Source organism: Arachis duranensis, chromosome 7, assembly GCF_000817695.3.
Source record: "Arachis duranensis cultivar V14167 chromosome 7, aradu.V14167.gnm2.J7QH, whole genome shotgun sequence".
Lineage (NCBI taxonomy): Eukaryota > Viridiplantae > Streptophyta > Magnoliopsida > Fabales > Fabaceae > Arachis > Arachis duranensis.
In genome coordinates, this window is record NC_029778.3 from 64,812,778 (window position 1) to 64,828,292 (window position 15,515).

Sequence of the window (15,515 nt, forward strand, 5' to 3'; positions counted from 1 at the left end):
CCTTTCCAACTGGAGAGCTTCCTTGAAAATTTTTCAATAACCTCTTGAGCCATCTTCCTGGAAGCTCTGGCATGACCAATGTTAATTCTCAGGTATTTACCCAAATCATTGCAGAACCGGACCCTGGAACACTGGGCCTTTGACTTATGAAGATTTACCTTCAAACCTGACCCTCTAGAAAACAAGTCTAGGCAATGCATAACCTCTATTACTTGAGCTTTCGATGCCTTACAAAAAAGCAAAAGATCATTTGCAAACATCAAATGAGAGAGTCGTGGTCTGTTCCTAGAAACCGCTACCGGATTCCACAAACCTTGGGAAACTCTATGAGAGATAAAGCAGGCAAGCATTTCCATAAAGATTACAAATAGATAAGGAGACATAAGATCTCCTAGCCTCAACCCTCTCTTTGGATTGAAATTTTGGAGCATGTTCCCATTCCACAAAACTGCCAACGAAGAGGAAGTCACACAATTCAATATAAGATTAATGGTAGCCTTTGGAAACCCAAACCGGACCAAAGTAGCTTCAAAAAATTTCAGTCTACCCTATCATAAGCTTTTTCCAAATCAATCTTGAATGCCATGGTCCCTTTTTGAGACTTGGTGTTCCTCATGAAGTGCATAATCTCCTGAGCAATGATAATATTCTCTGTGGTTCCTCTTCCTGGAATGAACCCTCCTTACAAAGGACCAATGATCTCCGACAGGAAAGGTCTAAACCTATTAACTAGAACCTTTGTGATAATTTTATAAATTACATTACATAAGCTAATAGGGCGAAACTCCCATAAGGAAGAAGGAACTTTCACTTTAGGAATTAGAACAACGAGAATATCGAAAATAGCCGCATTCATTGGCTCACCCTCAAAAGCTTACTTGACCAGTCCACACACATCATTGCTAAGAGAGTCCCAGAACTCTTTATAGAAAATTGCTTGACATCTATCTGGCCCTGGGGCTTTAAACGAACTCATGGTTATCACAGCTCTTTTAACCTCTTCAAACCTCACTGGTTCCACTAACTTTTGACAAGCTTCAGTACTAAGAGACAAGCAAGGAAAAGGTCCCATGGCGTCCAGGTCAATACCCTCCCTTGCAGAAAAGAGTTTTTGAAAGAAAGAATTTACCGCCATTTCTAGAGTCGAAGTCCCCGTGGCCTAAGTCTTATCCTCCAAAAACAACCCATGAATTTTGTTCCTCTTTCACCTGATAACCATCTACAGATAAATTTTTTTTTGTATTTTTGTCTTCACATCTCACCCATTGTTCTCTAGATTTTTGATACCACAATAGCTCTTCTTAAAGAAGGACAGCATTCAGTTCCTGATGCAAAACTTGCTCTTTGATCCTAGGCTATTGATCCTCCTGACTCTCCATAGTAATCTGAACGTCATTCAAAAGCCTCTCCAACTCCCTTTTCTTAACAAAAATATTGTCAAAAACCTTTTCTTAACCCATACCTTTGATCTCAACGAAAATTCTCAATTTGAGTAAACTATCATTGACGCTTAAATCAATCCCAACAAAAATTCTTAGTTCGAGTAAACTATCATTGACACTTAATCATCTAACTTTTTTGATAAATTTAATGGCCCTAGCTCAACAAAAAATAAAAAATAAAAATTTTGATCCTTTAAAAATTATTCCAATTTGAAAAATACACTTTCTTTTTTCACAAGTAAAAAAGTTACGTATGCATTTTATAAAAAAATTATACTATTTAAACTATAACTCGTTAAAATAAAAGAAACCATCAATATAAATCCACTTAGCGTAAAGTTATAAAATTTGGCATACTAAAGAATATTATTTTTTTAAGGTTTAATTACTCTGCGAGTCCCTATAGTTTCACCGAATTTTCAATTAAGTCTCTATACTTTTTTTTCTTTTCAATTGGATCTCTATACGTTAAATTTTTTCAATTAAATCCCTGCCGTGAAAATACCGTTTAAGATAACAGAATATTCTGTTTAAAAAACGAATGTTCTCCTATTTGGGTTAGATATTCTAATCGGACATATCTCTATTTTTTTAAAATACCCACAAAATCCTTGACATTTTGTCACAAATGAAAATAAAACCCTAGCCAGCCCCTAATTTTCTCTCTGAAAATCGTGTAAAGTGCGTTTCTCCTCCGTGGGTCTATCGTCTTCATCCATAGACTTCGGCGTCTTCATCCATAGCCGTCGGTCCGTCATCTTCATCCAAAGCCTCTGTCGGTCTCTGAAGATCTGCACTGACTGATCCGTCGAAGCCCTGTCCGCCACTTGGCGAGCCTCGCCTCACGTTTCCGCGCCTCGCCTCGCCTTGCTGCCTGTACACTTGATCTGCCAAAACAGGTGAGTGAATTTCTGATTGTACCATATATTAAGGTTGTACGCTTTGTGCCTTCAATCATGAACCATATATTCTTTACCACAAACACACACACAGCAACAATTTTGTTTTACTATTATAGAGAAATGAATTACAAACTGTGATATTCAATGGATAATTTTAGAGTTTGCCATAGGTAAGCTTTATTGCTATTCTCAAATGCAGATCAATACACAAAAAAATTGATTATAGTTGTCCAATTCTAAAAATTGGCAACACCTTTAGTTTATTTGTTCACTACAGTTGTCCAATTCTAAAAATATATGAATATATGTGATGAATTGACATATAAATTAGTTTTGCTAATTATGAATTTTGTTTATTGTTGATTGTTGTTAGTGTGATGATGCTGGTTTCTTAGGATTTTTTTTAATGTAGTTGTCATTCTTGTTGGAGCTTTTGAGGTTGATGTTTTCAACTGGTCTCCCTTTGCTCCGAATGACATAAAAAACATATTTACTGGAGATACTATAGTCTTCTTTGTTTATGTTGGATTTGATGCAGTTGCCAATTCTGCCAAAGAATCTAAGAGACGGCAGGTATTTTATCTTGCGACTTGAAAATTTCTCCAGTGAGTTGTGAATTTGCTATATGTCATATATTTTACCGGATGAAGAGGCATTAGATAGTATGTATTTGATTTTGTTTTAAGTAGTTACTGCCACTGTTGTTTTAATGCTTTATTACTACTATGACTAATACGAATAATTATTGATATCATCATTGCCAATAAGAATAAGTCATTCTGTAAATGTGCTTATACTGCTGTATATCTGTGTAACAAAGCTTCTATCATAAAATAATATATGGATCTGCTACAACTAATTGAAAGTCTTGTATTCCATTCAAAGTTTTCTCCTCTTCTATTCTCATAAATCAATGCACCAAAATTAGTTAGAGATGGTCTTCAAGCTGCATTCCCTTTCTTTTATATTGAGCCAAAAAAGTATGAGAAGGTACTAAGGAAGTACTTCTTTAAGGAGAAAGGACCAATAACCAATATAGACCCAATTGGCCTTTCACCTATTATTGTTGTCATGTATGTCAGGAATCCCTTAAGAAGATTGCTCCCACTTGAATGAATGTTTCCCTGGCAATGAAGAAGGATCGTGAAACAGATAAAGCTTTTGGATGAGTGCTTGAAATGTAATAATTGTCCTCTAGATTCAGGAGAAACTTTTTTTTAATGAATTTTTCCTGTCATGAATTCACACAAATGTAAAATATTACATGATCATAATGAATACTTGAATGATAGAAACTCAATTTTATATATACTTATTTCTATTGTTTCTATTTCATTTTATCCATTCTTTTTTTTTTTAATGTTCTTAAGGTATTTTAAAAGTAAAAAAAAAAAAGAGAATGTATTTTTGATACAATTTGTATATAAATAAGTAAAAGAATGATAGTGACAACATAAAAGGGATTATAGGAATATCTTTCATGTCGTAGAATCATCAAATAGGCATTATAGGAATATCTTTCATTAAATATTTATAGTTTCATCGAATTTTCAATTAGGTCCCTATATTTTTTTTTTCAATTGGGTCCCTAAGACTATACAAGTAATTTCACAATTCACTAACAGTTTTTTGACATTTAACGTTAACAAGGACTAAATTGAAAGAAAAATAATGTATAAAGACCCAATTGAAAAGAAAAAAGTATAGAGACATAATTAAAAATTCGGTGACACTAAAAGAACCTGCAGAATAATTAAACCTTTTCTTAAATGGCATGCATTAAATTACCTCAAAATATAATCTCTAGATTTCTCTTTAGAGTATGTCACCATATATTTTGTACATTTTTGTCAACGAAGATAATCTTTAAGGGATCAAGATGTTATTTTTTTAATATATTTTATCAAATTTGAATTTTTTGAAGAACAAAATAGTAGTCTTCTTGTGCACATTTTAAACAAAACCAATTTACTATTAGAGATAAAAATATATCGAAAAAGCATTGTTTTAGTCCATAATATTTTAGTCAAATCTAAGTTTTATCCTTAACATTTGAAATTTATTATTTTTGTCCGAAAAGATTTTAAATAGATATAATGTTGGTCTATCATTAAATATGGAAAAACACTTAACATTGTTGCACTACAAAAAAAATATGTTTTAGCGACAAACTTTTAGTGGCAATAACATAATGGCCACTAATTTCTTAATTTAAATTATGTTTTTGTGGCAATTATATATTTGCCATTATTATTATATGTTATAGCGGCCATTATTACTATTGCCATAAAATTATTATCTTTTTCCACTTTTAATTTTAATTTTTTTAAATTATTATAGTGGCCATTATCATTATTGCCGCTACACTTTTATTATTATCCTTTTTTATTTTTTTTCCGAAATTAAATTGAAAAATGGAAAGAGAGAAAAAGTAGTGAAAAACTGAAGAAAGAAAAATATCTTCACTGCTTAATTCGCGTAATTCTTCTATCGCCGATCACCACTGCCGTAACCGTTGCCATCACCGACAGCCGCCGTCCATCAACCTACTCCTTGGATCAGACTTCGTTTCCGTCCAATTTGCCTCAGATCCGCATCGCTGTCATCATTTTTTGTCTCAAATCTAGGTCGCCAAGGTCTTCCAGCCACCGTTGATGCTCTTGTCGCAACACCATACCTCCGCCTTGCACCGCTGCCGTTATTGCAGAGTCAAAAAGTGCAAAGCGCAGAAACGAGTGCGTAGTGAGTTGAGTTCATCACAGTGATGAGCTTCATCTTCGATTCTCAATCAGATTCAAATTTCAAAGCATATTCTTACCTGCATATTGCATAGGTTAGTGAGCTTTTTCTTTTTCTTTAAGCTTTCTGCACTTTTGATGATTCATGTGTATTTGTCTCCCTTACCTATTCGATGAAATTCCTCATTCACACTCTGCATTACCAACTTCTATGCATTCTAAAATCTCACCACAAATGATTAACAAGTAACAAATTCGTCTCTTACCAGATATTAAAAAATAGATATATTACTATTACTTTATTTTTAATACTGTTATTATTGTATTATTCACATGATAGATTGAGCTGAATCGATTGACTACAGGTAGAAATAAAGCTATATTATTGCTAATGTTCACATGAATTTTGTAATCTTTGAAGCTACCAGTTGTATTTTACAGTAAGATTATAACACACGATTTTCATTTAGCTTTCTCAGCTTTGCTACAATTTTTCATAGTCCAAAATCTAGATCCCTCAGCTCTCTTTTGAGGTGGACCTAATTTTTGGAGCTATTTCAGTTGTTATTGGGATTTTTTGTGACTAATGACGATTTTAGTATCAATATCGGTAACGTCGATGCAGTTGATCCTGTAAGTATGAAACATTCAAAATTTTATTCTAAGAGATAAGATTTGTTATTTTCTTGGTGAAACTATATTTTGTAATTTCATTTTGGTGAGATTTGTACAACATGTTAAATAAATCAGAAAATCAATTTGCACTTCAGAGGAGGAAGAATTTTTGTTGCTGTGATTGAAGACTTGCTTGCAAAAGGAATGAGAAATGCTCAAAATGTAATCGATATTGGTGATTTGTGAGTAACTTCAATATAGAATGTTTTTCTTTTTTAACATTAGTGATATGCTCCAGCTTTGGAATCTTATGCCTATCACAAGAGGAATACTTTGTCTGCATGATATAAGTTTAAGTTTAAGTACTTTGTCTATCACAATTTTATTCTAATATTAATGTGTTTGTCATGCACGGTCTGGCAATTGAATTTACTCATGAACATTTAAAGTTTTGCCTTTTTTGATTTGGCTTGTCATAATATAGGTTTAAGTTCAAGTACTTGTAAAAATGCTATCAGCTAGATCTAAATTTGCAAATTAATTTAATTTAATTGGTTTTATTAGGTGTTTCATTATGATAAAGAATGGTTAGCCATAACAAGGAGGTTTAACTCTATATTCCCGTTGACACCCAGAGGTGCAGATTTCAGATGTGTGCATTATAGAAACCTTAAATAACACATATAATTTGAGTGCTCATTTAAAATCATATTTGTCCTGCCGTTCCCCCTCCCCTCCTACCAAAGTTTAAAAAACTAATAATTTCTATTTGCATTGGTGACAGAGGTGTGAATCTTGAGATGGATGATTGTTGCCAATGGGTTAGAAACAGGTTACAACAAAGAGGGTGCAAATCTTTTGAATTTGTTAAAACTGCTCTGTGTTATGATCCTTCTCAATCCAATTTTCATGGTTCTTTTGCTTGTATTTCTTTGTTTTCCATTGTAAACTCCAAATTAACTATAGTTCACCTTGATCTTTGGTTAAAGATGATATTCTAATATCATTTATTCTTTCTGCAAGTTGTCCTCGGAATCCTCAAACAGAATCTCTTTTACATTTTCTTGACCTTCCATACCTCCTTGATAAGAATCCTGAACCAACTGACTTGTCACCTTATCCTTCTTGCTCCATTGGAAGAGGTAAACTTTAGCCTTTCTTAATTGTCATCGTCTCATATGGGAAGCCATTCTTTGTCTTTTATATGAATATGTAGAATGGTTGAAACTAGAACGGCGTCTCCGATGGCGGAGGCTGATATAACAGCAATGAAGGAAACACACCGAACCCAACAAACTCCTCTGCAGCAGCTACATGCAGAGTTGGATCAGGAAAAAGAAGCCTCTGCTACTGCAGCCAGCGAATCTATGGACATGATACTTCGTCTACAAAACGAAAAGGCTGCCGTGAAGATGGAGGCAAGTCACTATAAGAGAATGGCAGAGGAGAAGATAGGTCATGCTGAGAAAACTCTTGAAGTCTTTGAAGAGCTTATGTATCAGAAGGAGATGGAAACCACTGCTCTTGAGGTCCATGTCTTGGCTTACAAACAGAAGCTTCTGGCATTGGGAGTAGATATCAATATCAATGAGCTTGAATTCCCTCATGATCTTCTTCTTAATAGAAGTGAACAAAATGGAGAAGATGATCAAAGTAGCTCTAAGAGAAGGTTGCTATCATTACCCCTATTTGCTCTATGAGGTGCAACTTTAGATCATTGCTAACACTCATATTGCTACATTGATACAACATAGTTATAGGCTTGTAGCATTTTTTGTTGTTTAGATTTGTAATATGATTTATTACTTTTCAAAAGAAATTTGTGAATTAATATTTTGAGTTTAATAAAAAATCTCATTTTGTAGTAATTAATTTTAGTATATTTATATTATGCATAATAATAATAATAATTATTGAAAAAAATAATTGAAATTCTAAAAAAAATAGATAATTACTTCTAAGAAAATGAGTATAATATAACTAAAAAAAGTCTTAAGATTTTAGCGGCAATATTAATGGTAACTAAAAGTGAATAATATTACAATTTTAGAATTATTTTTTAGTGGCCATATAAATTGCCGGTAAAATGGGTTTTGGCAGCAATAGTAATGACCATTAAAAGTGAATAACATTGTAATTTTATAATTACTTTTGGTGGTCATATAAATTGCCAATAAAATGGCCGCTAAATGTTATATACTTTTTGCAGCCATTAAAAAGGTTTTTACCGACAAATGTTATAATTGCAGCTAAAATTTTTTAGTGACAACGCATAAGATGGTTAATATCTAATTGTCGGTAAATGTATTAGTGACTATTTTTATTGCTGCTAAAAGTAAAATAAATAGCCACTAAAAATAATTTTTCTTGTAGTGCCTGTACTGAAAAATATTATTAATCAAATAATTTTCTCTCTTAATGTACGAGTATTTCAATAATGTTGTGATTTTAGAGGTAAGGAAAAGGCTAATAATATTTATATTAGAAGATATTAAAGTTTACTTGATGGATAAGTACGTTGATAATGAGATCAATAAAATGACAATAATAGGTGAATTGACAATAGATAGTTTGACATTATTTAACTAATTGCGTTGTCGTTGTACATCTCAGTAAGAATGTTCAATGTTTCTTTTAAATTGAATTTGTTTGAAACTTTTTTAAGACAAAAACAAAGCATTTCAAATACTACTAACAAAACTGATACATATCTCAAATTTTAGGACTAAAACATATTTATATATATAAAAAAAACCATAAATATTAAATAGGTTTTTTTTTGTATTGGGAAATATTTTTTTTTTTGTATTGGGAAATATTAAATAGTTTTAATCAATGACTTTTTTTTAAAGTAATTACTGGCCCTTTTGAGTTTTAGGAAAACTAGCACCTTACAAATCTCATCCATTTTTTTATTGGTCTTCAGATCTTAGTCCCACACTTGTTGTGCTGGTTAGGAAACTACACTTTTTGTTATCATTTTCATCATAACTTAATTAGTTTCAAAGCCCAAATATTTACCAAAACCCAGCCTGACCAAAAACATGTCCTAAAATTACTGTACATTCAATTAAAAAATAAACATTTTTAACCAATCCGTCTTATATATGTAGCAATTCATTGACTAACAATAAATTTTTAAATGAAGCTCAGATTCGTTCATGACCTATAAAGTTGGAAAATACAGTAGTATTAAAATAGTATAACCACTATAACCAACACACATTTTTTTATCTAATAATATTAAAGACCTCCTAAATCAAACCTTTAACATTCTTGTTTGAAAATTTAACAACTAATAACGAAATGACAATAAAAAATATTCTCACTTTCTCACAGAATAATTGTGGTGTATTTGTGGCTTAGAAAATAAAAAATATAAGTAATTAGTTCTCCTGATTTGAATGGTAAGGAATGACTATAATTCTTAACCATTCTATTACTTTTTTTTGAAATCATTTCTTTTAAAATTTAAGTTGATAGAAAAAAAATATAATTAGTTATATTTTTAATACATTCTTTTAAATAAGAACTTATTTTAGGTTGTTTGAATTTTTACATGCATAGATTTTTTTCTTGTTTTATTTGTCTTATACTATTTTTTTCTTTTAAAAAATAACAATGATCAAATCTCTAAATTTTTTGGTCATAGAAGTTTTGATACCATATCATAAAATTTCTTCTCTCAAAAATTTAAATTAACAAAAAAAGACACATAAATGATTATATCTCTAATAGTTCTTTTAATATCATACATCTCCCACCACCTCTATTCCGATACACATGACAATAATATTATTTAAGGTTTGTTTAGATGATCTTCTCTACACATGTACTCATGGTTATGAAAATTGGTCAGATAGATTTGATTCAAGACGAAAAATCGTTTGACAAGAAATTGATCAAAATTATACAAATCGGTCAAAAATTAATTAATTAGTTAAATAAGTGTGATTTTTAGTAGTCAATCAATTTAAAATAATAAATGACAAAAAATATTTTAATTATATATTTTATATATAAATATATTATTTTATTATATCCAATTAAATTCTAATTAAACTTTATTTAAACTATTAAATTTTTAACTCTTTTTTTCAGAAACTTGTGTGTAATATAATTTATACATATTTTAGTTCATTCACATTTATTTTTTAAAATAATTATTTATGCGATCAATATAAAATATATTATTCAAATAATATTACGTGATTTAATGCATGTATAAAATTATTTTACACAAATACTAAATTAAAATGAAATTTATTGAAAAATTATTGCATTATCTTAAGTCACATTTAATGCATACTAGTATTAATACGAGTATTACATACTTAATTTGATCATTTATTTGATTTTTTATTTTTATTAAACTTATGCCAAATATGTAATATTTATTGTGAAATGAAAATATCATACAATAAAGAGTAATTCACATGAATAAATAAATAATTTCTAATATTATATTAATGTCCTAAAAAAAAGAACTTTATTGTAATATATTTTAACGCTTTTAAAAATTCTTAAGTGAAAATGAGAAATTTATTTTCTTTTTTAAATAACATTTAAAGACATTTTCTTAAAGTGAATTAACTTTTATGAGAATTTAAATCTTTGAGTTGAAAATCTTTAAAATACGTATGATATATCAATTATATATATTATATGAAACATAAAATTATAATTAATCCCAAACCATACGCTAATAACTATATATAAAAGGAAAAGAAATTTAATTAATATGATATTTCTTGAAACAAAAACATCGTGCACCTCTAATTAGGATAGAAGCGCCAAAAAATTAAAAGAAAAGAAAAAAAATCAAGTCATAACATTTTAGGTATCATTTTCTTTATAAAGACTAATTTGTTATCATGTTTAGGAGTATAATATTTTATTAATAATTAATTTAAATATTTATTATCTAAAAAGTGGAAATGTTTAATTAGTGTAAATTTTTTTACCGATACTCAATTAAGTGATGCCATGAAAATTTGTTTAAGTGTCAGATTATTATTTCAAAATTCTTTTTGCTGAGTGAACAGTATTTTATTTTAAAATATTCTTGAGAATTTTTTTTGGATAATTATAATGTCTCTCAAAAATTTTTGATGTATTATTCTTAAAAAAGGCCATAACCAAAATCTTTGAGTCTATATTATACTCCACACTTATTTACATTGATGATATATTACTGTTCTCAAAGGATAATGAAGCCCACAAGGCACTTCTGCCCCTAATTCACTCAAATTGTCAAAAACAGAAAATCATATTATCATAAAAAAAGAGCTCTCTTGCTAAAACAAAAATAAAATTTCTTGGGATGGTCTTCGAAGATAGATTCTTTCAACCAGGGGATCATATTGTCAAAGAATTAATCCACTTCTCCGATGAAAATATGACGGTCAAACAAGTCCAACAATTTTTGAGAATTGTAAACTACATCAAAGACTTTATCCCAAATGTGACCAAACACACCAGCCAGCTGTCCAAACTCCTGAGAAAGAAGCCCCCCCACCATGGAGACTCGAGCAAACCACAGCTGTCAAAACCCTGAAGAAGGTAGCACAAGACCCCCCTTTAAAGATTCCCAGTACGGAAAAAAGAATATTGCAGACAGATGCTAGTGATGAATTTTTGGGAAGCTATGCTACTTGAAGAAATTGATGGGACAATACACTACTGTGCGCATGCTAGTGGACAATTCAAAGAATCTAAAAAATATTACCATGCCACTTACAAAGAGATTCTTGCTGTTAAAAGAGGGATAAAAAGAATTCAATTTTCACCTCAATTCTTATCATTTCACTGTGGAGATGGATAACACCTCTTTCCCATCAATGCTGGAAATCAAGAAAAAGATCCTGCCAGACTCTCAACTGTTATGGTGGAAAGACTGATTTTCTCACTATAAATTTGAAGTGAGACACATAAAGGGACACAAAAATACACTTGTTGATTTCCTATCCATACCTATTAAAGAACCGATCCCAAAACCCATCCATTACATTTACACTATGAATACACACAATCCTTCACACACCATTCTATTCCCTGATTGTCCGCTCCACAGAAGCCCATACAGGAGAAAGATTGGTCCTTTTCCCCTCAAAGCAAGACCTCAGACAGAATTTTAAATAAATTGTCTAGCCAGACAAATTTTGTTTTACTGGCTACACCAGCTCCTTATCATAACCTAAATCCATCCAAACCCAAGGCACTTCAACATGGATACCCCTTTCTGCGCTATACTAATAATCTAAGGACCTATACCAGAGAAAATGATGTGGTATATTTGGGATCTGTCTTCCTTATATATATATGCTATCATAGTGCCAATTTTCTCTATATATCATATCCTATGTAACCGCACTCAAGCACAATCCCATCTAGTCCGGTTATTCTCTATGTATGCTCCACTTGATGCATGTAGAGGAATGTTATATAACATGCTCGACCAGCACCAACTGTGGGATAAATCCTTTCAGGCAAAATGAAAATTCTTTTGTTTTGTCACCTTACAGAGGAATTATTTTACTGGGAGAGACTCACACACCATGAACAGGGTCGATATTGTTGGATACTCTACCATATGGCCTACAGATGAAAAGACAGTCCTAATGCCTTGGCCAAATACCTTTATCAACTTTGGCAATCAGGACTATATGGAGAAAGAGATGTAGTTGAAGGACTCCGATTTCAAACAAATGTTCCGCCAATAACTCTCCAAGAGTTCCAGTCTATATTCATAACTTCAGGAATAATCAATCAATTTGGACAATACTCTTTTTATGTTCCAAGAGACCAGCCTAGTACGTCTAGACATATCCCAAACGGAAATTCTGAGGAAGATCTGAATTCTGAAGATCTAAATGGAAGAGTATATGCTTTACCACCAAGCCTAACCAGAATTGATGCAAGGATACCCAATGACGCTGAAGGCCTATACTCAGACCCATATGACCCGTACCTGTAAGATATCCAAGATCCTAATGAAGGAAACATTGAAGACCCGTTTACCTATTTACAAGACCTAATATGGATCTTAGAGCAGTCAATTTGGCCTCTGATGAGACATCATCCTTTTCAGATGGTGATGGTACCCTTCTAGAAGATTATTTCAAGCCGTCCCTTTATTAAGACAATGTCCCCACTATGTATAATTATTGAGTGCACTAAAATAAAGTGACCTCTGTCACATGTCTAAGAAAAGCCAAAAAGAGATAAGGCTTATCCTTATCCTCCAGCTGGCATTGTATGATAGGTTTGTTTAGATTCTGTAAGATATTGCTACTATCTAGATACCTCTATAAAAGGAGGAACTCACCCCAGTTGTAATCAGATCTCAATGAACATTTTAATATATTCCACTTTTCCTATCTCACAAAATGTTGTAAATTTTTCTTCTCTCTTTGAATGCTTAGCTAGTGTTATTTCCTTCTTCCTCAATCCAGTACTATAAAGTATGCTCTAAACTTGTCTCTACAGAGGATCCTGCTCATTAGAAAATGGCATGGATAGGATCCACAGAAATTTCTCATAGTGAAAAAGGGACTCAATGTTATAATACTAAGTTTTGCTCGGACCCTTTAATCTCACTCGTTAGAATGGTTGTAAAGAGTGACTGGGATAAACATACAATGTATTATATCTGCATCTGTGTAACCATCCAACACAGGTTGGTCACTCCCAAAGCATAAACAAACTCTGAAAGTACCATTAAGGTATCTGAGAATCCACTTCACTACTTGCCAGTGTTCCTTGCCAGGATTAGAGAGAAACCGACTAACAACTCCAACGACATGAGCAATATCCGGCTTGGTGTAAACCATAGCATACATCAAACTGCCAACTGTAGATGCATATGGAATCTTCTTTATTTATGCTTTCTCTTTCTTACTGGGTAGGACATTGTTGCGAACTCAGCTTGAAATGACTAGCAAGTGAAGTACTAACAGGTTTGGAATTACTCATGCTAAACCTCTCTAAAACCTTCTAATGTACTTCTGCTACGACAACTACAACTTCCCATTCTTCCTGTCAAGAGTGATACTCATGCCAATGATTTTCTTTGCAGGACCCAAATCCTTCATAGCAAAGGATCTGTTCAAGTCTTTCTTAAGACTCTCAATCTTCTTATTAGTGTCATGACCAACAATCAACATGTCATCAACATAAAGCAAGAGAATTATAAAATCATCATCAGAGAATTTCTTAACATACACATAATGATTAGAAGAAGTCTTACTGTACCTATGACCTTTCATGAAGGAATCAAACTTCGTGTACCACTGCCTTGGTACTTGCTTCAGCCCATATAAGCTCTTCTTCAACTTGCATACAAGATGCTTCTTTCCTTTAACCTCGAAACTCTCTGGTTGCTCCATATAAATTTCTTTATCTATGTCACCATGAAGGAATGCAGTCTTCACATCAAGCTGCTCAACCTCTAAATTCAAGCTAGCTGCCAATCCAAGCACAACTTGACTAGAGGACATCTTCACAACTGGAGAGAAAATCTCCTCAAAATCAATACATTTTTTTGCTTAAAGCCTATCGAGCTTTGTACCTTGGTCGTGAGACATTTTCATCCGCTTTCAATTTGAACACCCATTTATTCTTGAATGCTCTCTTATTCTTCGGCAACTTCACCAATTCAAAAGTATGATTCTCATGCAAGGATTTCATTTCTTCTTGTATGGCCTTCAACCAATCTTTCTTATGCTCATCAAACATAGCTTCCTGGTAGCTCTCTGGCTCTCTAGTCTCAGTGTTCATCACATAGTCATGAGGAGAGTATTTATGAGAAGGATGACGCTCTCTATTAGATCTTTTCAATTCAGGCTCAACTGGTGGTTTAGGTGGAACTTCAATATTTGGTAGAACTTCTGCATTTGGCACCTCAGGTTGAGATGTAGGTTCATCATGCAAATCATCACCAATATTATCAACTTGTACATCTCCCTCATCAACAGAAAGTCTAATAGAAGGACCAGGTTCATCATCATCAGAATGTCTAATAGTTATTGTTGGCTTATCTGTCTTCTCAAGATTTTCAATAGCTTGATCTTCAAGAAAAATCACATCTCGGCTTCTAATTATCTTCTTGTTCACCGAATCCTATAATCTGTAACCAAAGTCTTTGTGACCATAACCCATGAAGATACACTGCTTTGACTTTCTATCAAGTTTAGACCTTTCATCTCTTGGAATGTGAACAAAAGCCCTGCAGCTGAACACTCGTAAGTGACTATAGGAGACATCTTTCCCTCTCCAAATTTTCTCCGGAACATCACCATTTAGTGTAACTGAAAGAGAAAGGTTGATAAGATCTACTACAGTCCTCATCGCTTCACCCCCAAAGGATTTAGGCAACTTTGCATGAGAGAGCATACACCTGACTCTATCATTGATAGTGCGATTCATTCTCTCTACAACTCCATTATGTTGAGGAGTCTTAGGAACCGTCTTCTCAAGTTTGATCCCATGTCCTTTGCAATACTCTTCAAACAGACCCCTGTATTCACCACCATTATCTGCTTGAACACATTTCAATTTCCTTCCTGTTTCTCTTTCAACACTTGCATGAAAGTGTTTGAAGATATCGAGCACCTGGTCTTTAGATTTCAAAATAAAAGTCCACGAGAATAATCATCAATAAAAGTAACAAAATATGATGCACCACCTAGTGTCTTAGCATCCATAGTGCAAACATCAGTATGAACTAAATCTAAAACATGTGATCTCCTATGAGGTCCAAAACTATGAATTGATACTCTAGCATGCTTTCTAACAAAACAATGAGTGCAAGTATTTAA

General features: G+C 32.4%; 1 protein-coding gene across 9 annotated transcripts; it reads left to right on the forward strand.

Moving 5' to 3' along the window:
* Positions 1–4,761: 4,761 nt before the first annotated feature.
* LOC107459394 (myosin-binding protein 7) lies at positions 4,762–7,554 on the forward strand. 9 transcript variants are annotated; one of them, XM_052251877.1, is made up of 2 exons: positions 4,762–6,839; positions 6,929–7,554. In XM_052251877.1, the coding sequence occupies exon 2, from the start codon at positions 6,942–6,944 to the stop codon at positions 7,395–7,397; it is 456 nt and encodes a 151-aa protein (XP_052107837.1). In that variant the 5' UTR covers positions 4,762–6,839; positions 6,929–6,941; the 3' UTR covers positions 7,398–7,554. The 9 variants fall into 9 exon arrangements, with proteins under 9 accessions (XP_052107837.1, XP_052107836.1, XP_052107834.1 ...); XM_052251876.1 differs by having other exon boundaries at positions 4,762–6,621; positions 6,914–7,554; XM_052251874.1 differs by having other exon boundaries at positions 6,914–7,553.
* Positions 7,555–15,515: the final 7,961 nt, after the last annotated feature.

Excerpts from the sequence above, each read along its gene's own strand:
- LOC107459394 (XM_052251876.1), top strand. The coding sequence starts at position 6,915 with ATGGTTGAAACTAGAACGGCGTCTCCGATGGCGGAGGCTGATATAACA.